At 38.1% G+C, this 23,208-nt stretch overlaps 1 protein-coding gene across 1 annotated transcript; it reads left to right on the top strand.

The window, feature by feature from the left end:
- The first annotated feature begins 13,954 nt into the window (after positions 1–13,954).
- Positions 13,955–18,867, top strand: LOC122647490 (ycf20-like protein). Its single transcript, XM_043840878.1, has 3 exons — positions 13,955–14,076; positions 15,087–15,276; positions 18,398–18,867. Exons 2-3 carry the CDS (start codon positions 15,104–15,106, stop codon positions 18,840–18,842), a joined length of 618 nt encoding a protein of 205 aa, XP_043696813.1. The 5' UTR covers positions 13,955–14,076; positions 15,087–15,103; the 3' UTR covers positions 18,843–18,867.
- Positions 18,868–23,208: the final 4,341 nt, after the last annotated feature.

The following is a 23,208-nucleotide window of genomic DNA, read 5'->3' as shown; positions in this document are numbered from 1 at the left end:
CACGAGGGCTCTACGTTTAGTTCCCATGTTTTCATACCAGAACCAACCTCTGCTTGGCTTCTAAGCCAGCTGGCCTTTTCCTTTTATTTTATTTAAAACCCTCCTTTACTTCTCCTTCTTTATACTGTTCTATTACGAGATTAATTACTATAAACATCAAGTTCTAACCTAAACTAATTGACTTTTCCAAGTGATGAAATAAAGTAGCATAGTATAAGCTAATGCCTTCTTGTGTCAATGTCTCTCTTTTCAATTCTATGAAATGACATGTCTGCCATGGGAGGAGAGATAGATATAGGGAGGCATTAGTGTATACTTCACGGTTGGACATGAAACATAAATTCCAGTAAAACATTAAAAAAGGCAAGAGATTGTTGCCAAGCTATGTGGCCTCTGCACCAGCATCGGGGCCATTGAGAGAGTGCATAGGGGCATCAACATGGATGAGATTTTTGATTTCATAGGGAGTAGGATGGTAATTTTGCATGTTCCTATGTTTGGGTGCTAGCTCCATGCAACCTCGAATCTTTTTTCCTTAAAAAAATACTAACGACCATCAAGAGGATGTGTTGACTAGCAGAATAATGCATAGATATAAATGAGTGGATATGAAATAATATATCTAGGAAGAAAACTAATTAAATTTAGATATGAAATTGGGCAAGACATTGTTGCCTGTTCGCATGGCCCCTGCACTACTGTGGGGGGCCAATGAGAGCGCATGCAAATGCATTAATATGGATAGGATTTTTTTTTCATGGGGAGGGGTTGTAGTTACATGTGCTCTTGTGTGTGGGCACAGGTTCCACACGACAAGGTACCCTTCTTTTCCCATTGAAATTGGGAAAATGGCTTCTGTAGGAGAGCCCGACACCTATGCCAGGCACAAGAGGGGGTAAAATGACCACTTCACCCTCCATGAAATGCAAAATGACTGTCCAATTCATGTTTCTGTGCATATAGGGACCACACTCCCACACAGGAAATGCTTCCTCTCTAAAATTTTAGAGAAGGTCAATTTGATTCATTATGGACATATCCAACTGTAGAGTTACCAAATTAGTCCTTACCAAAAAAAGAATTACCAAATTAGTCCTTGTCAAAAAAAACCAGCGAATTACCAAATTAGTCTTACACAAGGAAAAACTTCTTTTGAAACCAAAAAAACAAAACGGAACTCTCTCCCATAATTAGAAGTTGGATCAATTAATAAAATTGAATCTGATCGGACCAACGCATGAGGATAATTTTTTTAAAAGAAATAAAAAAAGGGAGAGGTTTCTCCCAGCCAGCAGGATACATTGCACTTACTCATATTCATTTTTTAAAGGAAATGTCTGAATGGTCCAAAAGTCTTTTAAGACGATAAGGTATAAAATCCCTTCTAAAAATAAGTTAAAAGTGATTTATATCATTATGTCATCGTCATATATATATTTTTACTACACACGTGAAATGACACTATCACCTCAATAGAAAAAATATGTTTTATTAAAAAGACAAAAAAATATAAAATATAAAACATAAAATTCCTTTTTTTAAGTCATTGTTTTTCTTTTCTTAAAAAAGTAATATAAAAATAAATGTGAGGAAGTACAGTGTACACTAGGGTTTTACCAATCGATATCGATCTCAGCCAATATCAATCCGGATCAGCCATATCAATTTGGATCAGTTCTATTTTCATAAAATAAAAAAAAAATTAGTTTTTTCTCCCATTTTTACCCCTTGTCTGAACCAATCCACCGATACAAGATCGATCAGGGTCCAGATTGGACGATTGAATGCCCTTACCTCAAACCATGATGTACACCTCAAGCTTAGAGAGCCTTTTTCCAAAATACAAAAAAGCCTAATGACAAAATCCGAATGTCTTAGTTTTATTTTTGTTTAGGGGAGGTGGGGTTTCAATCATAGTTTAAGTTGTAACACTTCAGGGAATGTAACCATCATATATATTTCTACCAAAAAAAAAAAAAAACCCTCATATATATTATTTTCTCTAGTGGGTCTCCAACGATCGACATCACTCCGTAAGAGTTGTTAGTATCTCAGCGTCTCTTTCGCAGTTGTCTTATTTTCTTTCAAAGAAAAAAAACACTTCTTCCGTTTCAAATGGGTTATCAAACCCAAGTTTTCCAAGCTTGATGATGTTTTGTAGAAATAGGAATAAGTCAAGAGTCGTTTAAAGAATAGAAGCATTTATTTGCTCTAGAAATGGATAGCTTTGGAGTGGAAGTTGGGAATGAAAGGGGAAGTTCTTGGAAGGTTGTTCAAGTCTCCACGTGGCGTTCCCAATCCCAATCGTTCTTCTCTCACCATCTTTTTCTTATGATAGAGGGCTTAGGAGTGGTGCCTTTCCTTTTAAGTTTCTCCTTCATTGACTAAACTAATCATCATTTTACCAATTTTTCTTTAATTTAGGAGAAGTTGCTTTGATGGTTGTTTACAATTTTTTTTAGGGGAAAGTTTTCATACACGGCTGTGTAAGCCATGTATGTGAGTGGGTCTCTCACAAAGAGTGGAAAAAGTCATAAATCTTCATCCATTAATTAATATCTTAAAACTCTCACTCCCTCATATGCACGATTTACACGACCGTATATGAAAACTTTTTCCTTTTCTTTATTTGGGTTTCATGATTGTAACTGATCATTTCATTTTCATGAAAGGATGAAACTTTTATTTTAAAAGGGTAAAATATCCCTACGTTCTCATTGTGGAGATGTTTTCCACGCAGTCTTTTTTTTTTTTTTTCTGACAATATCTTTCCTTCCTGACAATATGAACCTCTATCAACGAAACTGGTTCTCAAGCTCCAATTGGTATGAAGTGGGAGATTCCCCACATCGGCAGTAGCGAAAGCCCTCACCCTTTTAAATATTATGATTCAATGGAAGAAGAAAGGAAGCTTTCAACAGCTGTATTCCATTTTATCTTTAAAAGTAATTAGTAATTAATAATTAAAGATTATCACTCCTTTTCCCTTTCTAAAAAAAACAAAAATACACACACACACATAATGGGACGATAAGAGAGACTAAAGCATGTGTTTGGTATGCATTCTTGGAATGCATTCTAGGTTTCACATTCTTGGACAATAAAACCAACTATTTTAATCATCCAAGAATGCAAAATCGACTTGGAATGCATACCAAACACTGCCTAAATATGAAACACCACTTAAAATTACAAAACAAAAATGATATGCCAGCAGCTGAAATCCCTTCCTAAATGTAAATCTTAAGCATCATATAGGCAGAAGTAACTTCTGCGAATATTTCTAGATTGGCACCAAGTTTAGCTATGTGAAAAAGTTGATGAGTATTTCTACAGGAATTGTGTAAAGGCTCAATTCAACCATATATCCTTTCATGTATTTTCTAATTTCTTTGTATCTTTAGGTTTGTCCTTTCTTACTTTAGAAAAGTTTCATTTTCACTTATTTTCAAAGCTTTATTTTTCCACGTAGTCCATTACATGTTATTTGATTCTTAACATATGAACAAACAACCTTAAGATTTGCATGTTCACAAAATATTGGTTCAATATTGGTTCTATCCAATCTGTCACATGGTAGATAATTTGATCAGTTTGAAGATGCTCTCAAGACATGCTAGATTAGGGAAATTTTCCCCTAAAAAAAAATGAGAGGGATGTGCTCAGGTCACTACTAATTTTATGTCTACAAGGGCTTAATGAGCAACTCATTCTTATTTATATATTAAATTATCAGGAAGGGGTTTGTTGCCAGGTTGTGTGGCTCCTACGCCAGCTGTAAGAGGGATGGGGGTTGAGTTTCCTCTCCCCCCCCCCCCACTCTTCCTCTTTGTGCATCTCATGACGCAACAACCTCTTGGTCCCTTCAGGGATCTCCTCTTGTCTTTCTGTCGGAGATAAGAGGGATAATAACAGATTGATGTTTGTTGAGATGTTGTTTTGAAGTCGCCACCTAAATCAAGGCCTATGACTCATAAATGTCTCCTCCTTTCAGGGGAGAGCAATGTTTAACTCATGAATAGATAAGGCAAAGGTATGCCTAGATATCGGGGTAAGTTCAAATTTAAGGGCTAGGAAGATGTTAGGCACCCCAGCAACCGAAGGCCTATCTCTATTTTATGTATACCATTCCTAGGCTAATTTGTCCTACTAACTAATCTTGATACTTATTGCTTGACAATAACAACAACTATACGTATGTAACTATAAATATGCCCCTACGACAATATATTATACTGTATTTCTTAACACTCCTCTTCAAACTGGAGCATTAACATCACTCATGCCTAACTTAGAACAATTTCAAAGAAAAGTATTCTAAAACATATCTTTGTAAACATATCACCAAGTTGATTTGCAAAGCTAACAAAAAGAGCAGAGAAAATCTTCTGCATCAAGACATCTCTCACAATGTAACAATTAATCGCAACATGTTTTGTCATTTTCATGAAAAATGAATTACTAGTAATATAAATTGCTGTCCGATTTTTCACAAAATGTCTCCATAAGATAATTAAGTCCCTATTGATAACCATCCGCTCTCAATTCCTTGATTCTAGGTGGAATTGATTTTTTTTTATTCCATGATTTTTAAAGTAAAATCGTTGTTTGGTAAACATTTCTAGAATCGATTCCGGAATAGAATGTGATCAGAATTAGTGTTTGGTATGCAATTGATAGAAGCACTCCAATTCCTACATTGATAATTACTTTAATAATTCAAATGTCATTTTTCAAGTTTTTAACCTTCCTAATATTTGCAAATAAGCCATTAACCATTATCCAAAATTATTCACGTTGACATGAATCAACTCCTCGGTCCGCATTCCCTTTGTTCTCATCCACCAACATACACGTTCAAGGATGCCTTGCCCTCGCAGGACATTGTAAAAATATCGATTGAGATTTTTTTTTGGCTCCGGAGGTCCGTGAATTTTATTCCTGTTTCCCTGTCTGGTATAGCGGTCCAGTTCTTCCCTGTCTGGTATAGCGGTCCAGTTCTTCTCATAGGGAGGCGAAAATGACGTTTTAACCTCCTTCAGGCAGTGTGTTTGAACAGGGGGTTAGGTCATTATTTCCCACCCCCTATGAGAGGAACTGGACCATTGTACCGGATAGGAAACAGGAGACGATAATGATCCTAAGGTCCGTACCACAGTAGTATATTGGTGACTTGGAGGGAATGACCTATAGCAATTATCAAAATGCTACCAAAGTTTGACCTAGTCAAAGGCTGGTCAAGCAATGGATTTAGTAGTCAATATTGGGATTGGGATCAGCCGAAATTGATCCAGATTGCCTTGAATCCGGTTGCATTGGACGAATTTACCTCTATTTTTCTTTTCAAATTTTTTTTTAAAAAAAAAAAACCTTTGATCCCCATCAATGCAGGATCGCCTCAGAATTGTATGGTTGTCTGTTGATTCCGATATGAATCGCCCAATTTTGGTGATCTGATACCGATTCTTCGAACCAAAAATCCTCTGCAGTACCCGGCGGGGCGGCAGTGCACATCCGACGGCATAGCAGAGGCCATGTGTGCCGTGTGTGCCATGTGAGCTCTGTTGTGCCATCAGATGTGCACTACTGCCCCGCCGGTACTGCAGAGGATCCTGGTCCCAAAAAGTGATAGCTTTCCCTACCTCACAAAATCCATTGCACCTTGGCATTTGAATCCATCTTCAATGACTTAAATCTGGTCCTCATGGGATAGCTCCCTGACTCCCTCTATGCCCGCCCTTAAACCTTAAAAGATCATGGGTGTAAACCTTAGGTTTTAAATTAAAGGGCGCTGTTCTCTATGCCGCAACGCAGCCTGCGCCCAGGCACATGGGGGTGGGCGCAATGACCACCCTGCCCCCTGCACAGGCTGCGCTGCGGCACAGAGAACATTCTCCCTAAATTAAAATTGGACCAGGTATTAAACCGCAAGGGGGGAGGGGGGGGGAGCACAGTATCAGTTTTAACCAAACAAACTGGGGTTTTTTGAGTAACAAATAATTAAAAATTTTTTTTTTGGTGAAGGAGTAACAAATAATTAATAAGTGAAAAAGAATGTTGCCTGGTTATGTGGCCCCTGCGCCTAGACACAACTCCCTGAAATAACTGTTCCACCCCCCTACAAAGTGAAAAATCCTCCCTTTGTCCATGCAACCCCCCCTCCCATTGGTGGAGGGGCCACATGACCGGGCATCATTCTTCTTCCCTAATAATAATTAGGAAAAAGGCTGGGCACGCCGCTAGGGTGCCCAAAATGTGTCAACTCTCTTTCTTTCCTCTTTTGGAAAAAAACTCTCTTGCCCTCTTATGTCCAGCCTTGTGATTGGTGCATGCCACTAGCTTATCGAAAATTGGCGTCGTGCCCAGCCCTCTCCCAAATAGAGGGTTTTCCAAGACGCCGGTCTAAGGATGAACCTACATGGCACACCAATGGCAATGCATATAATAGTATCATCCACATGGAACCCACATGGGTCAAAACAAGAGAGAGAGAGAGAGAGAGTGTGGGTGGGGGTCTTACATCTCATTATGTGGGAGGGTGAACGCTAGAATCTGCACTCCAGCATCGTGCATTTCTTTTTCCTTCCATTAAAATTTAAAGAAAAAAGACCAAACCTATTTTTCACCGGAGGGGGGGAGGGGGGAACTAGTTCTTTTGTGGTTCGTCAAAACCAACCATTTTGGTTCCTGTTCTGAGCTTATGTGGTTCAATTGATAGATAAAGCTGGAAATGTGTCTGGTTCGGATTATACCTGTCTCCTGTCTTGAGTCTTGACCATCTGTTTCGGCCCAAGCCTTACCATGGGTACTAATTGGACTGGGCCAATATGAGCCCAATTGAGAACTACACTATTTTCAGTTAGGCTGGGTGTTGGTTAGCAAATCCTGGCTTCTGAAACTAAGCTTCAACCCTGCCAAATGCTTGGTTACCTCTTTTCAGTCTTGGATTTTGAACCATGCAGGGCTGGCATGGTGAATCAAGATGCCATGAAATAAGTATATATTGGATTAGCCACACATGAAGTTCTAATTGCAATATAACTGCAGTTAGATTTCATTATAAGCATTTGGATTTTAGATCTATTTGAATTCAAGTAAGCAATAGAGAGTGCTTTGGTTGAATAAATTGGCTCATTCTGTGATTTTATTTTTTGTTAAAATTTTATATCTACAAGCTTCCAATCCTCTGTTTATTCTTTGGATGGATTGAGAAGGTGGTTTGATTTTGGTCCCATGTTTCTTTGGAACCAAACTTGGAATCTCAAGGTTCTGTCAACGCAAACAAGAAAGACGGAGAAACAAAACAGATTCAAGTAAGGATGAATGGATGACACAGAGATTAACATGGTTCACACACCAATTTGATGTGTTACATCCACAAACGAAGTTGAAGATAATTCATTATGTGATGGAAGAAAAAAATACAATGGAGATCTCTCAAGAACACCAAAAATCACAGCAAGAACTCTTTCCAGAAAACCCAAGCACCAAAATGCCAAAATCCCACGGCTCTCTCTTGCTTACACAACAAGACAATAAAACAAAGTAATACTTCTCCAACTCGGGTCGTGCCCAACCCCTCCGCTACTATCACAGACCTCACAAAATTTCTCCAACAGAACTTTGAACCGATGCAATGGACACACAATGTTCAACCTCCACTGGGATATTTTTTAAGGGGCATTCATCATTATTGCTTATGCCTCCAATGCTCCTGTTTTCTAATTAGCTTCCCATGCATCCACCTACCCTGTAATGCTAAAGATAGATCAGACCTTGCAGAAGTACCATGTAGGTGGGTTTTTCAGGGGTAAGGCTGCGTACATTATGACCCTCCCCAGACCCCGTAGTGGTGGGAGCCTTGTCACTGGGTACACCCTTCCAAAGTGGACTTCCAATGCCACAGTCTACAACCTAGAAAATTCTCAAACTGCTCATTTTCATACTTCAGTATGATGACTGTGGATGTTGGCGAGATTTCTTCTAACTGAATACAGAAAATTGAGAATCAGAATAAGCAAATCACTTCAGTGGCAATAGTCTTAAGATTTTAAAAATAAAATTCCATTAAAAGTGCACTGTGACCACAAAAAAACATCATAGAAACAAGACTGGCGAAAGAAACAATTTTGTATTAAAGAAGTAAGACAATAAGCTATCAACCAAGACATTACTGAGGTTGGATTACTCTGTAGACATAAATTTAATTTAGGATTACCTACAAGATTAAATATGGATCTGGTTGATGAATAATCAAATTGAACTTATGAAAACAACAAGAAGTGAATTTAAAAACAACTAACTTTGAATCAAAATTTATTCCAATCCTTCTAGATTTAAAGCAATTTTTGTGGGCTCCATGTGTCTTTCTTGTCAAGTATTATTTTACCTAAATTATCCATTCTAATTTCAGTTGCATACCTTCTCTATATGGGGGATTTCACATGTTTCTTTCTCATTTCGTATTGATTTTAGGGAGAGGGTTGGGCACCCCACTGGCTTTCCTAGAGCTACCAGTAGCTATGCCAATGGAGACAACACAGATCTTCTACGGTGCGCTGCCCTGTCCTGCCTGTGCTGCATAGACACAGGGCCGCGCGCAATGACCGCCTTACCCCCGCTCGGGCGGGGGTAAGGCGGTCAATGTGCTCCGCCATGTGTCTGCGCAGCACGGCAGGGCGGGCAGCCTGCGCCGTAGAAGATCTGGATCCCAATGAAGAAGATGTTTCATCAGCTGTCAAGGCTTGATTGGACCTCTTCAACTAGGCCATGCTGCTCCAAATTGGCTTGAGAAGTGTTAGACCATCTACTATTTAGGCCCCTCCCACTCTTTGAAAATCCCACATTCTCTACCTTCTTAAGAAATATATTAATATAGACCATCTACTATTTCAATGAAAATCTATCAATTTTGTTCTAGACTGAAAATAAAATGTTAATAGTTTTGGTAAAAATTTGGTTTGATAAGTATTTTATTTTAATTCTCTAATATGTAAGAACTCTATCCTATCGATTTGAATGGAGGAATATAAAACTACTCTCTTTTCCTATCTTGTCTTCTCATCGATCCGATAGTATAGCCTTTTATATTTTGCTTCATGTAACATACCTGGTAAATCATTGATCCGATAGTATAGCCTTTTATATTTTGCTTCACGTGTCTCAAGCCTTTGGAAATAGTCATCTTTCATCTCTTCTCTTGTCAAACATTTCCCATGTTCCGACAAATTCCTGCTTTAAGAAAAGTCCACAATGAAATATGTTGAATAAGAAGAACAACGATCTTTTAGCAAATCATGGACAAAATTACAGATAATCAAGTATCAACTTGAATAGGCTGAAGTGATCCATTTCATGATTTTCTTGGGTTAACCCAAGTCCATCTTGAGGCATTGTGTAGTAATAGGCCTAGGCTTAAATTGAACCCAAAAAGCTACTTGATCAAAGAAACTTGTCATAGTCTTGGGATGAATATTACTATTATCATCAAAATTCTATCTTATAATATCTTAATCTCTACCCTTACTATATACCCTTTTATTATCCCAACATGCCTATAGGAATATGATTTCTTAGAAAAATGCCTATGTCCGATGTTCCTATGATTAATATTAAGTCTGGAGTTAATTAAACCATCAATATTTTTTTTATAATATTTTCAAATGCGAGAATGCAGTATTGAAGGAATTAAAAAAAAATTAAAAAAATTACCTACCCAAGGAACCGAGAAGGTACGTACCTGGAGTTGTGCTTCCCTAAGGTAAGTGAAAGAGAGAGAGAGAGATAAATTAAAAAGTGGCTTATGGAGAAGCCGTTACCTCCTTCTCAAAAGAGAATTGTCTAAGGTGATAATTCCATCATGCTCCATTCATATGATGAGGTGAATAAATAGATAGATGCTGTTAATTCCTAAATATCATCTGTATTTTGTAAAATGACAAATGTTTTTACATATATGATATTGATAGGTGGAAAAAGTCTCCACTATGCGTGAAACAACATCTAAATAAATGAATTTCACATTTTTATTTTTACATTGTAAAAAACAGGGAAATTAAAATTGAACACAAATAATAATAATATCAAATTTTGGGGAATAAAAATTTACCTACCTAAGGAACCTCATGGGAAAGAACTCTTCATTGAAATCTAAGTAATTGACAATCAGTCAATGCAGGAGAAGGAAGGGCACCTATAGAGGACTCTGTCAAGGTGCATGATAAAATAATGAAAATGACATGGGTTAGGGTATTACCTTGTTGATGTTTCCCACATAACAGAAAAGATCTGGTTGCCCTACGCATCGATCCACATGAACTTTGACATCACAAGATTTGCAACGATCCACATACACGTTAGGTTTCTCCAATGGAGATTTAACACTCAAAGTCCAAGAGAATGTGATGGAATCCCTGGCGACACACACACTCTCACGCAAAGGTGTGATCGGGGGGGAGAGAGAGAGAGAGAGAGAGAGAGAGAGAGAGTGAGAGTGAGGGAGAGAAAGAGATTGAGTATCAATGGGGGAGGAGAGGCTGCTGCTATCGTTTGTTCGGCTTCCTCCCCTTCAACACAATATATGTATATATATTGAGGAGGGGACCACCTAGTGGCCCCTCAAAACCCTAATGGACCATGGGCCCACAACAGTCCCAAGTGGGCGCATGGATCTGGTAAAACCCGATATGGTAACAATAATTAAACAAAGAAGAGTGCTCAGTCAATACATTTAGTGATGAAAGAATTGGCAACATTTTGACACATCACCATAAATTTAGTGATTTATAATATATTTCCCAAAGAGGAAAAAAATATATTCATCGTATATTGCCAAAAGAAATATTGTAATTCATTAAATAGAAAGATGCTTAATCCTAGAAAGATTATAAAGAATCTTGTCCTTTGAACATGATGAAGAAGAAGGCACATTCTCTCAAAAGGGAAACAATTTGGGAATCAATTTTCCTAAATTACATCCTAGTAATTTTAGGAATGGTATTGAAAACTAAATTTAAAATAGAAATAAATGTTTATGACCAAGATTTTCACATGTCGCTCATGTGGGAATCTACTACGCCACACCAATCATCATATAGGAAACAGTTTTGCCACTGGGGTCCTACGTGGTTATAGAGGAGAGAGTGTGTCGATCAACGCCCATATGGTTAGAATATTGAAAGCATCCCCACATTTCCCGTTTCTCTATGTTTATAGGAAAAAGTTTTCTGCTCCACTAACTAGCATATCGATGGCCAAATACTCCCCACTATTGGATGAAGTGTCCAAAATACCATCCACACATACCCAATTATTGATTTACAATGTTTCGTTGACCAGCGGACCTTTCCTATATTTATATTTAAAGAATTTTTTTTTGGATGGAATAGGGTGACTTAAGCTTTACTTTTTTATCTTTGATGGGAAGGATAGACTCACTGAAAACCTAATGTTCCTTTTTTTGGGGTTCAACTAAGATGTATGAATTGGTAAAAACTTACTTTGTGGCTTTTCTTGACCACCCAAAACCTCCTTTATGGCAATTTTATGGCATTTCAATTAATATTATGGACATGTTATCCACATTATTATGTATTAATTTGAAAAATTAAGTAAAATCTAATTCTCTCATATGAATATATGTAGCCCTTAAATTTGATTGACTCAATTTTGGCTGCTTTAGGGTAGCATCGGTTCAATTGTTGAGAATACATATCTAAACATCAAATAAATACGTCATATGATTGAGATGTGACTCAAAGTTGATGCATGTTAATCCAAGGAGAACTTTCCAACCAATGGCCAGTTTGATTAAAGCCAAAAAAAAAAAAAAAATCCACATTGACAAAAATGGCTAGACCATGTAGAAAAGCCTCCTTCCTGAGTAAAAACAACTTTTCCATATAAATTTTTTTTTTTGGTAATAACTTTTCCATATAAATTACATAGCAGAAACAGTGAACTAAGCATTGAAAATGTTTACATGGAATGTGTATGAAATCTTTGCACATCATTACTTATTAAATGCGGATTTTACTACCCAAAAAGAGTTTAAGATTTCAAAATCTTACACCTAGAAAAACTATAATTGAGTAAATATTCCAAAAATTTTTTTTTTGGGGTAACAAAAAAATATTCCAAAATATGATTTTCTATTAAGAAAGAGTTCATCAATATCTTAAAAATGAACTTTTTTTTTTAATAAAACAAGAATCTTATTAATACCCATTTTTTTGGTAAACAGTCAATATTCATTCACCTTTGGTTTATTAAGCAACCTACTAATTAGGAAGTCAATAACTTATTTCCTTTTAGAAGAAAAAGTATGAAATCAATTGATAAGATTGTAAGTATAGCACCTAACTTGGATGTAGGGGTATCAATCAGTCGATTTGGTCCGGTTTTGGTCAGATATTTTCAGTTTTTATATATCGGGTCAGACCAATATGATGCTTGGTCTACAAAAGCCAAACTGAAACCCATACTTATTGTTTTGCTATCAATATCTTTGAATAGTCTCTTTTTACTCTTTTGTTGCTCTAACCATATCTAAAATGGAAATGAAAAAAAAAAAAAAAAAAAAAACTTTGTTTAGTACGGCATGTTTGAAATGGTTCGGAAACCAAACGAGATAGTTAAAAATACAATCAACCATTAAGAAAATGGCAAACGAAAATGAACAATACAGGTTTTAAACAGAGAAAATTTAATGAATATTGATTTTGATTTTGAGAAGCTTAGACCAAGAGAGAACGTAGAGACATGAAGTGATGTATGGAGAAATAAAGGTGTGATGGATACGCTATGGATGAGTGGTGCCTGGATGAGATGTGAATGGCTGGATGGGAAATGACATGAGGCTATGAGGTGGTCACACATTGAATTGGGACTTCACATGTCATGGCAACTGGAGGTTTCAAGTCACATAAAAAGGAAACCACTTTAGTCCTACATCACATGGTGTATGGAGTCACTTAAGAATGCACCCTGTTTCTGATTTCATCTCATAAATTTTTGGGGTGCTGTTCTTTGTGCCGCAGTGTAGGCTGCGTTCAAGTACATGGGGGTGGGCGTAATGACTATCCTGCCCCCTGAGTTGCAGGTCCATGTGCCTAGGCGCAGCTTGCTCTGCGGCACAAAGAACATTCTTCCTAAATTTTTTTTGACCAATTCAGATTTTATTAATTAAATATTAATATCTATATATGGTTTGTAATAAACTCATTAGAAGTGGCATTTTTTATGGGGAAGTGAGACCCCAATTTTCCTTTGGTGGACATTGAAAACGCATAACAAAAGCATCAACATGGGTGAAATTTTTGCCTTTCATGGGGGTAGAGTGATCATTTTGTCTCATCATGTATTTGAACGTAGGAAACACGTTCATGGATAGAATTATTTTTCCCTTTTTTATTTACAAAATACAGGGATCATTTAAAATGTGTTCAGTTCAAAATTTTGACAGTTTTATGTCATAAGTTTTGACAGTTTTATGTCATAAGTTATAGAGTGATACAGACTATGACATTTTAAATGCCCAAGAAGGAGATGGCATATAAAACGAGTGTAATATGTGTTTTAACTATATATAAAGGAAAAAGTGTAAAAAAACATTGAATTTATCATTTTTTTTCCCGCCCCCCCCCCCCCCAAGTTTCGGTCCAAATGGTCCATTTCAGTCGTTCTGATCAGTGGTGAAGGTGTGAACCTGGTTTCACTTGAGCCATAATATCAGATTTTTCGGTTTTTGTCCGAAACTTTTGTGTATGTCGGTTATTTCGACCGAATTTCGGTCGTGATGCGAAGGCATCGTTTCTCGTGGTCAATTAGAATTTTTCCCCACCAACTTCCTCTCCTTCTCTTCGTTTACCATGGAAAGGAAGGAATGATAATGAGAAAAGCACAGAAGTTGCAGAGCAAGCCACGCTAATGTGCGCCTTTGCTGCACATCAGAATCGAGCAGAGAGATAGAGAGGATCATCGCTTAAGGTATAACGTCTCGGATTCTATCGCTTCATTCCGATTGAAAGAGATTCCGAAGTAGTGGTTTCTAGTTGGGTTCTATGGTCATGTTAACTTTTTATGTATTCTATCTCTATTCGCTACCTTTTCGAATAAAAACCATTCTTGCATTCTCTCTGTCTCTCACGCTACAGAAATTATCTTCAAGATGTTCATGGGTTGGGAAGATTCTAGGGTTTTGAGAACTTTGGGGATCAGTTGAGAACTGTAAGCCCTTTTTGCTGAGCCCATTTTCACTTGTTCGGTTGTGAATATATATATATTTTTTCCGTTTAGAGTCACTACGTCTCTAGTTTGATTCTATTCCATTTTGAATTGTAACCCTGCTGAGTTTTCTGAATGTTTCTTCTGCACAAATTTTAACGCCTAAAATATTTTAATTTTGATTCGAACCTTGGCTAGGAGGTTCTTCTGGCCTTCGGTCCTAATAAATTTTGTTATTCCATAAAGAAAAAAAATTTAATTTTGGATTGGTGGTAGGAGAAAGTGTTTCTTAGTCTTTATCATACCCTTCGAATCTTTGTGATAATTTCTCAACAGCTTATGAGAGAAAGTAGAGAAATTTCAAATTAAAGAATGGGACTTGTAGTTTATGGCCTTGATGGTTATATTGTCCACTCTTGAGTTACTAAAAATTCTATATAATTAAAGGTTTCCTTGTTGCTTGTAACATGTTTTATTGGATCATTTTTTAGTTTCAACTTTGAATACTAATAATGATCAGTATATTTCTGAGTCACAATATCCTATTTTTCGAAAGTCAGAGTCAGTCTGTGTTAAATTGGTCACTCAACTGAATTTTAATGATTTTAAAGGGGCAGTTATTGTGCATATCAAGAGGGCGGGCCTTGGTGCAACGGTAAGGTTGCTCCATTGTGCCCAAGTGGTCACAGGTTGGAGTCTGGAAACACCCTCTCTGTGAAAGCAGGGTAAGGCTGCGTTCATTATGACCCTCCCCAGACCCCGCAGTGGGGGGAGCCTCGTGCACTGGGTACGCCCTTTTTAGTTATTATGCATATCAGAAGTGGGCTTTATCTGCTTCATTCACATATTTTATTTCTTTCTGCAGTTCTCTATTTGTGGAATGGGAGCAATCATGGTGCAATCCACCATATCAATATTGGAGAGCAGGAGCTCCAACTGGTCATGTATCATCCTTTCAACTTCTAATATAAGGCAGAACTGGAACCTCAAACCAAGTTTGAGTGGACAAATTTTGAAGGTTGGGTCAAAACCTGGACCAATTCTTAGAAAGAGGTAGATTCTAACTTTCTACATATTTAAGTTCTAGAAAGTTAAATAACAGATATTTGTAATGGATGGTATATCAAGATTATTGACCATCAAAGTGCATTTTAAAAATTTGGCCCAACATTACTGGCCCATAAAATAAAAATTATATTCATGAATGAATCATTGCTTATTCAGGGGATTTCCTTCTGACCCAGTTAGTTTCCAACCTTTTTAGCTTTTGTTTTGAATTGATTAGTATGATTTTTTATTATTGACCTTCCAAAAGGTGGTGTAAACAGAACTACCTGGAAGGATGCTTAGTGAGGTACTTATGTCATTTTCTGTGAGGCTCTATACAACAGTAAATTTCTATATCCATAAACAAAAACTATCAGAAACTCTTGCCCTTGCTTTCTGGAGCTTGGACTACCAACTATTGACTCATCATACTGCAGTAATGTAATAGAAATAAATACTTGCAGGTTATGGTTCAGATTCTCACATTTTTTGCATGAATGTATGCATGTTCTGCTGGGGGGGGGGGGTGAATGAGGAAAATATATTTTGCATCCTCAAACAAAATCTAGCAGAAACCATTACATGCCATCTGATACTAAACTGCCAAGTGATCTGTTTCTCTAATAAGACTACCTTTGTAACTGAGGCATAATAAAGATTATGGCCCAAAAATAAAATTACTTGCATTTTAAGATCTGTAATTGGAGGGGGGGGGGGGCGATTCTCTTATGCTTCTTTCAAGTCTATACTTGCAGTTTAAGATTGGTGATTGGAAGAGGAAAAAGAAAAATAGAATTTAAAAAACAATGCTGTTTTGCTCCTTTCCTTCTTATACTCCGTAAAAGCCTTTCTGGGAAAACAAGCTAATTCATGTCATCTGGAGTGAGCTTTTCATGGGACCATAGTTGTCAAGGCGCCTTGCATCACCTTGAATTCTGGTGTCACCTTGGTCACCTAGGCGACGCCTTGTCGCGTTGTTGGGTCGCCTTATTTTTCAACCCCTTCGGCCTCCTTGATTCGCCTAGGCACCTTATCAACTATGCATGGGACCCTACAAGAGAGTATATCTATTGTCTCTTTGGGATTGTTCTCCTCAAAGGAGGGAGGTGAAGAAGATTTTTGTTTGGGATGGCTAGAAGGAAAAACCCCATACAAAATTGAACCTCTCAAGGAATGAACTGAATTCTATTTTATGACAACTGATGATTATTCCATTCTAATTTCTAACTACTAAATGATGAGCCTGTGTATCTGAACACCTTAGAGTTACAGTGTTATGCAATGTCGGATGCTATTTCACTGAAATGATTTGTGTATCCAAATGAACCCTTGTGAATTTTAATCAATTGCCAGAGTTATATCAAGTGAAATAGCCTAACCATGGAACTATCAGAGACTGCGGAAAATATGTTTATTAAGGCTGTACGGATATGGTTTTGGAGAAGAATACTATTGTTATTACTGTGAACCATCAACTCATATTCAACAAATTTTGTGTCATAATAAATCAGAGTTGGATAGTTTTGTTATTACTCTCTCTCTCTCTCTCTCTCTCTCTCTCTCTCTCTCTCTTTGGAGTGGGTGGGGGGCCTGTGGATTGGAGGGGCATAAATCTGGGTTCCGATCTTACTGACTGGGGATGACAACCCATAGTCCTTTGTTTCGTCGTTCTTTTATTTATTTATTTATTCATTCATTCTTATTGGACCAGGGTGTGACCAGCTAAAGATATCGTTTTGGTTTACATACACAGTAGAACCATGGTTGTATATTCCTGAAGATAGGGAGTGGTAGAAATTTATAGCTGAAAAATAAATTTGATTACCAGTCTCATCAATTTCATGCCATTCATGTCATACTGTTCCTTCGTGAGTGTTTAGTTATGAAGATTAAATTACTCTATGGCTGTTCACAGTAAACTTACCAGTTGTTCTTTTACCATTGACAACCTTCTGGTGAGGGTATCCTATTAGATCTCCCATTGGAGATTGAATTAATCAGGATGTGAATGAATACCTTGTCTGGCGTTGTATGTTGTGAGTCAATGGATATAGATGAAAGCACAACAGTAATACAGTTCAACGCAGAAAACTATTGGCATTTGCTCCCTTCTATAGCTATTTACCAACATAAAAGGCCTATTGACACATAATAGTATATTAGTATGCTTCCTTTTTCACATCTTCTCTCATGCATGCACAAAAGACGAATGCCCAGGCCATTGATCTTACTCCATTGTAAATATGGGAAGAGAAGGGATATGCCTCGACAACCTAATCGGTTCTGGATATTCTCTTTTCCTTCCTCAATCCCAACCTGCACATGTTGTATACCTAAGCAACATGCAAATAGGTCAATACTAGGACTACCACATGGTTCCAAAACCTGTGCTAACCAACCTAAATTTTTGCTCAGATGTGGCTGATACTAGGAGTGTGACTTGAGTTCGGTTCAAACTGAACTGTGCTTAACCAACCCAAATTTTAGGTTGCACATGGATGTTCAGACTCTGTGTTAGGATTGGTTTAATAATCATAAACCAAACCCAGGTTGGTTAGTTCTGGATTAATGGACTTTGGGTAAACAAATCCAACCTGATCTTTGTTGGTACATACGCATTATACTTTTATTGTGTGTTTTATAAATGTCACTTGTGTTGTTTTAGGTTGATCATGTTAGTTGTAAGCTTTATTTTGTTCATTGGTTATGAGTGTAGTAAGTTTGCTGTTAATCAGACTTCTCTATAAAATTCATAGGATATTTGCCAGTTTTTCTCTTGTGAAGTGTTTCTCTTCCAGAAAATAAAATATTTCCAGCAGCTACAAATTTGAGGCTGCTGATTCCCAGTGTGATTATCAGAAGTAGCTCTGACTAAAGCTAACCCGGCCTACCTCAACACAGTTGAGCTCAAACACGGATTCTTTTAGATTTGTAACTGTAGTTCATGTTGTTGGTTGGGTAAGTGAAGATTTTATGTTAGGTTGGCTATTTGGTTCTTATGGTTGCATTTAGTTGTAGCCTGCATTATCAATTTACTAGACAGTTTCATGACTCGTTCATTTTCTTAATCATCTCGCATATTGTAATTCTGATGGTTGTGCCTTGGTTTTTCTACACTTAAAAACAGTTGTGAGACAAGAAGACATAATTGGAGTATAGCATTTGCTTTAGACGCTGGTGGAACTCCAGATGGTGGAGACGAAGACAGCCTCAACAACGATGGTACTGGTCTTGGCCAGACTCGACTGGGGAGGATAGTGGGTGCTGGTGGCAGACAGTTGTTGCAGAAGTTGAATGCTGCTAGAAGGAACTTCCCCATGAAAATTTTTCTCCTCCTATTAGGTTTCTACACTGCTAATGCACTTGCTACGATCCTAGGACAGACAGGTGACTGGGATGTGTTGGTTGCTGGTGTTATTGTAGCTGCAATTGAGGGGATTGGTATGCTTATGTACAAGAAGCCTTCATCCCTATCTACAGGGAGGTTACAATCTTTGGTTGTGATGGTCAACTACTGGAAGGCTGGTGTTTGCTTGGGCCTTTTTGTGGATGCTTTCAAATTAGGGAGTTAATGCATGATTCTCACTAGAGATTCTTTGATAATTTCCCTTCTTTCACCTTCTTAACTGGTGGGTAGGTCAAGAAATCCTCACCCAATATATATATATATATATATTTTTTTGTTAATTGGGAGCTTTTACATATATAGTTGATAGAAGGGGGAGGGGGGGGGGATCGAACCGGGGAGGGGATAAGATACCAGCCAAGAGACTCGAACTCGAGACCTCTTGGTGAGCATGAGCATGAAGCGCACCATGGCTCACCAACTGAGCTAAGCAGTTGTTGGTAATCCTCACCCAATATTGATATGGTGGATTGCACCATGATTGCTCCTAGCCTGAGGGGAAGAACAATGAAAACATGGTGCAAGTTAGAGATCTTGCATTAAGCAATAAATGGTTCTTAAATTTGCTTATGTTGCTAGCCTGTGGGTGGGACATTAAGGGGGGGGGGGTGAAATTCCAGACCTGATCCAAAGATGTGGAAAAATACTCTCATTTGATACTGATTGGTTTAAAACAAATATTTGTATCTCTATATGCATTGCTTAGTCCAATTGTGTAACACTTGCTTCTTGTAGGCTCCCTTGGCTTCAATAAAAAGTTCATTGGAGAATTAATTGTAATTTTACATAGATTTATTTTGTATTTCTTTATTATTTGTCCTTTCAATTTTTTATTGTATACGACAGGGAATTGTATTTTGGAATCCTTCTTTTTATGATTTTTTTTTATGGATATGTTGGTCGTGGTTGAGTGAGGAAAAAAAATCCTGCTGTATGATGAATGTGATGAACTCCATTGATAAAAAATTATATCATTAGCCAAAAATATTGTATTTTTTTTTTTTGTTTGGTGGTAAAATATTGTATTGTATTTTAATACAATAATTTCTGATTTTTTCTAACATAGTATGATTTTCTTTGGACTGAGTTTTCCTCCACCCGTGGTCAATGGAGGATCAATTCAGTGGTCAATGGAGGATCAATTCAGTCACTTTTTTAGTAACCGACAAATCAGAATCATTAAATTTGGGCCATTGAAATTAAGCACATGTGCTTCTATGCGATACAATGTTAGATAACATGTATACATATGAATACACAGTAGTATTACAAAAAAAATTAAGAAATTTAGTGGACTGCAAAATACAATATGTATATAGGATTCGAAAGAGGGAAATTTTCTTGTCATTATTTGTTATTGCTGGAAGAAGTTGCAACACCTACTAAAGAACAAATACCGACTCTAGTGATCGTAGAGAGATAGCAGGGTCATGAAAGAGAGGAAGACGAAGGGATATAGAGAGAGGAGAAAGCATAGGGTGGTGACGAGACTAAGGTAGAGGCACGGTGGAGAAAAAATATAGATTTGCAGCAAGAGATGATGGATGTTAGCAGGGATCGAAAATTTTTGTTTCATGTATCTCTCTCTTTCTTTCTCGTAAGTTGAATGGTCCACATACAACACATGTATACTAAATCTGATCATACATTAGCTGACATGAATGATAGTCTGAAACAATAAAAACATCAGTTACCTATTTTTTTTTTCTTCTTGTAACTGACTATGTCAGTTGATTTGTTATTCTCTTTCTATGGCTTACTATATCTGGTTCTTCGTGTGAATTACCACTAAGCTGTAAATGTGAGGATACAATACTCTATAATGTTGGGGATCAATGAGGATCTATGTATATATAAGAGCTAGTTTGCTCCTTGTTCTAGGCATCATAACCCCGATAAGGACTGATATCAGAATATATACACTTATCTTTGAGGATCTGTAAGGATCCAACTATATCTGGAAGAATGTGAAGCGACACCTTGGCCAGTCGTCAAGGTGTCGGGGAAGACTGTTCTCTACCCTAGCATCACCTCAACATTGGGGAAGTTCACGCCCTAATCTCTATGTACCTCATCCAATACCTATTGTTATGCCCGTGCCCAAATCGTATTTGATTTGACCTTGAAGTGTAGTACTATGCTGGCATCTATCAATACTGGCAATATGTGGGCCATAATAGTCAAACAGCCACATAGGATTCTTGATGAGACGATAGGGATATATATGTGGTAGACAAATTTATTGACCAAAATACTGGGTGGTTTGTCGACTGTGGCAGTTTTGGAGATCGTCCTCCTTCTATGGACACGACGAGCGAGAGATTTAGGAAGAGATGGCCACATCCAATTTCGGAAGACTTGAGTCCATAGGTAAACATCCATATAATTCTAAACCCTTCTGGCATGGTAGGACACACCCACATTACTGTGTACAAACATCCCTTGCGATGCTCTCGCGAGTGGGTGAGAGCCCCGACCAAATCCCAACCCAAACAAAGCTAGAATTGATCCACCGGTCAATCACCCCAGGCAGACATTGATCAATTGGCTACATCAACCAGTGGGTCCTACTGTCCGAGATTCCTATCTCAGACTGCTATGTGTGGGACCCCCAAATCTTGCATCTTATCGACCCCTTGTGTGCATGGACTTATGGTATGACCTACCTCTAGCTCCATGACCAGTGGAGTCAAGGTGGGGGCTCCACGGGGTCCAACCGGAAGATTAATCTGTTTTGACCCGAATAGGTGCGCAAGCATACGGGCCTTACTGGCTCTAACCTATATATAGAAATTAAGTTTCTAAAACTCATTTCTCACTTCACTCAGACAAGAGAAAGGAGAGGAAAGAAAGGAAAGAGAAGGAGAAAGGAAGAAGAAAGTGAGGAACTGGGCTTTGGACTGCTGTCAGCTGCCAGTTGCATCCTTAGTCAGGTAGGCCCTTGGTTCCTTGCCCCTTTTCTCTCCTATGCCACCGTTCTATACTAAGTTTCTAGGATTTTTTGCTGGGTTTTCAGTTGAAACCCAATGTCTGACAAGGAGGCCAATTGGAGTGTTGTTGTGTGAAGCTTTTGTACCTTCTTGTGCACTCCCATTCTTGTTCTTGACCGATTCCAGGGTGATTTAGGTGGAAACTGCCCAAACCCTAGCTTTTAGATTTTGATCAAAGATTCAACCATATCTCCAATTTCACTCGGTGAAATGTAGTGCAACTAAGATCTGTGCGTAGGCAAAGTGATCCCCTATAATCTCTATGGAGTGGAAATAACCCCGGTGGAGTGTCGAATAACATCTGAGCTGAAGAATAGCTCCTAGACCATCCGTCGGTCGATGACTACATCAACTAGCCACATCAATCTGTGGGCAAAATCTAGGGAAACAAGAGCTTTTGCCAGCATCTACCGGCTAGTTTTGGCCATCCACTTTTGATCAATCGGATACATCAACCGACTGGTCCCCAGAGTGGGACTATACTCTGCCCTTCTGGGAAACCTTTGGGCACTCGTCCAATATTGGGTCTTAACACTTTGTTAACATGAATAAGTTAACCCTAGTACATCAATGAGGCGTATCTGGGGATCGCTTGGACATCTATTTGGTTGTGATCACCTAGTCTACCGACAAGGTGAGTGGATGTGGTTGACATCTTTTGTAGAGTATTTTTATTTTAATTTGTGTATGATTATTCCATTCATTTCAATTATGAATACTGATGTCCATATAACTATGCTTGATTCATGTTCTATGAATGAGATGTATGTTTAGAGTTGGAAATGGAATCCAGTGTGGCTGAGGTGAGTTCCGGTATCGGGATCACCATAACTACATTGCCTTCATGCTGCATTTTATTTATTTATGAAATCGGATTGCAGTGTGGCCAATGGTTGTGTCGGTACTGTGCATTCTGAGATTAAAGTATGCGTATGTGTATGTTAGGGGAGATAGGTTGATAGTGTGGCCGAGAGGATTCCAGTATTATCGTCTTGTTCTCTGGCATACACATATGTATGCGACACTTGTCATATTAGATGCATGCTGGATAGGATAATCAAAACCCTGTGCTGCAACCCCTAGCCAATAGGGGGATACATGTTGGTTGGGCCTTCGCGGTATGTCGGATGTTGATTTTCCCGAATGCCACATTCGCGGTACGATGTGATTATTGCCAGAGGCAGATCGAGCCAGGTGACCAAGGTTGTTGCCGGGACCGACAAGGTCTATCGGGGTTTGCTGGGTGACTCAAGACGCATGCGGGGACCGAAAAGCTCCCATTCACAACTAGGGTTGTAAAAAAGGGTGACCCAGGATGCATGCGGGGATCAGTCGTAATACATCCTAATGTGTTGCAGTAGCACATTACCAATGTGACTTAGCTCTATTGTTGGGTATTGAACATAAAACTGGAAACCATGCACCGCATCATATTTTGTGTATGTTTGCATGCCCCCATCCCTCATTGAGCTTAGTGAAGCTCACAACACGTGCACGCCTCTTTTAGATGTTTTCACAGGTGATGCAGCCATGGATTGTGTT

This window comes from Telopea speciosissima, unplaced genomic scaffold (assembly GCF_018873765.1).
Source record: "Telopea speciosissima isolate NSW1024214 ecotype Mountain lineage unplaced genomic scaffold, Tspe_v1 Tspe_v1.0065, whole genome shotgun sequence".
NCBI lineage: Eukaryota > Viridiplantae > Streptophyta > Magnoliopsida > Proteales > Proteaceae > Telopea > Telopea speciosissima.
Note: the sequence above shows the minus strand (reverse complement) of the source record. Positions and strands in the feature narration are given on the sequence as shown.

Bases quoted from the DNA above. Each gene is read 5' to 3' on its own strand.
- LOC122647490 (XM_043840878.1), top strand. From the start codon at position 15,104: ATGGGAGCAATCATGGTGCAATCCACCATATCAATATTGGAGAGCAGG. The intron at 15,277-18,397 runs GTAGATTCTAAC...ACTTAAAAACAG, and splicing joins GGACCAATTCTTAGAAAGAG to TTGTGAGACAAGAAGACATA.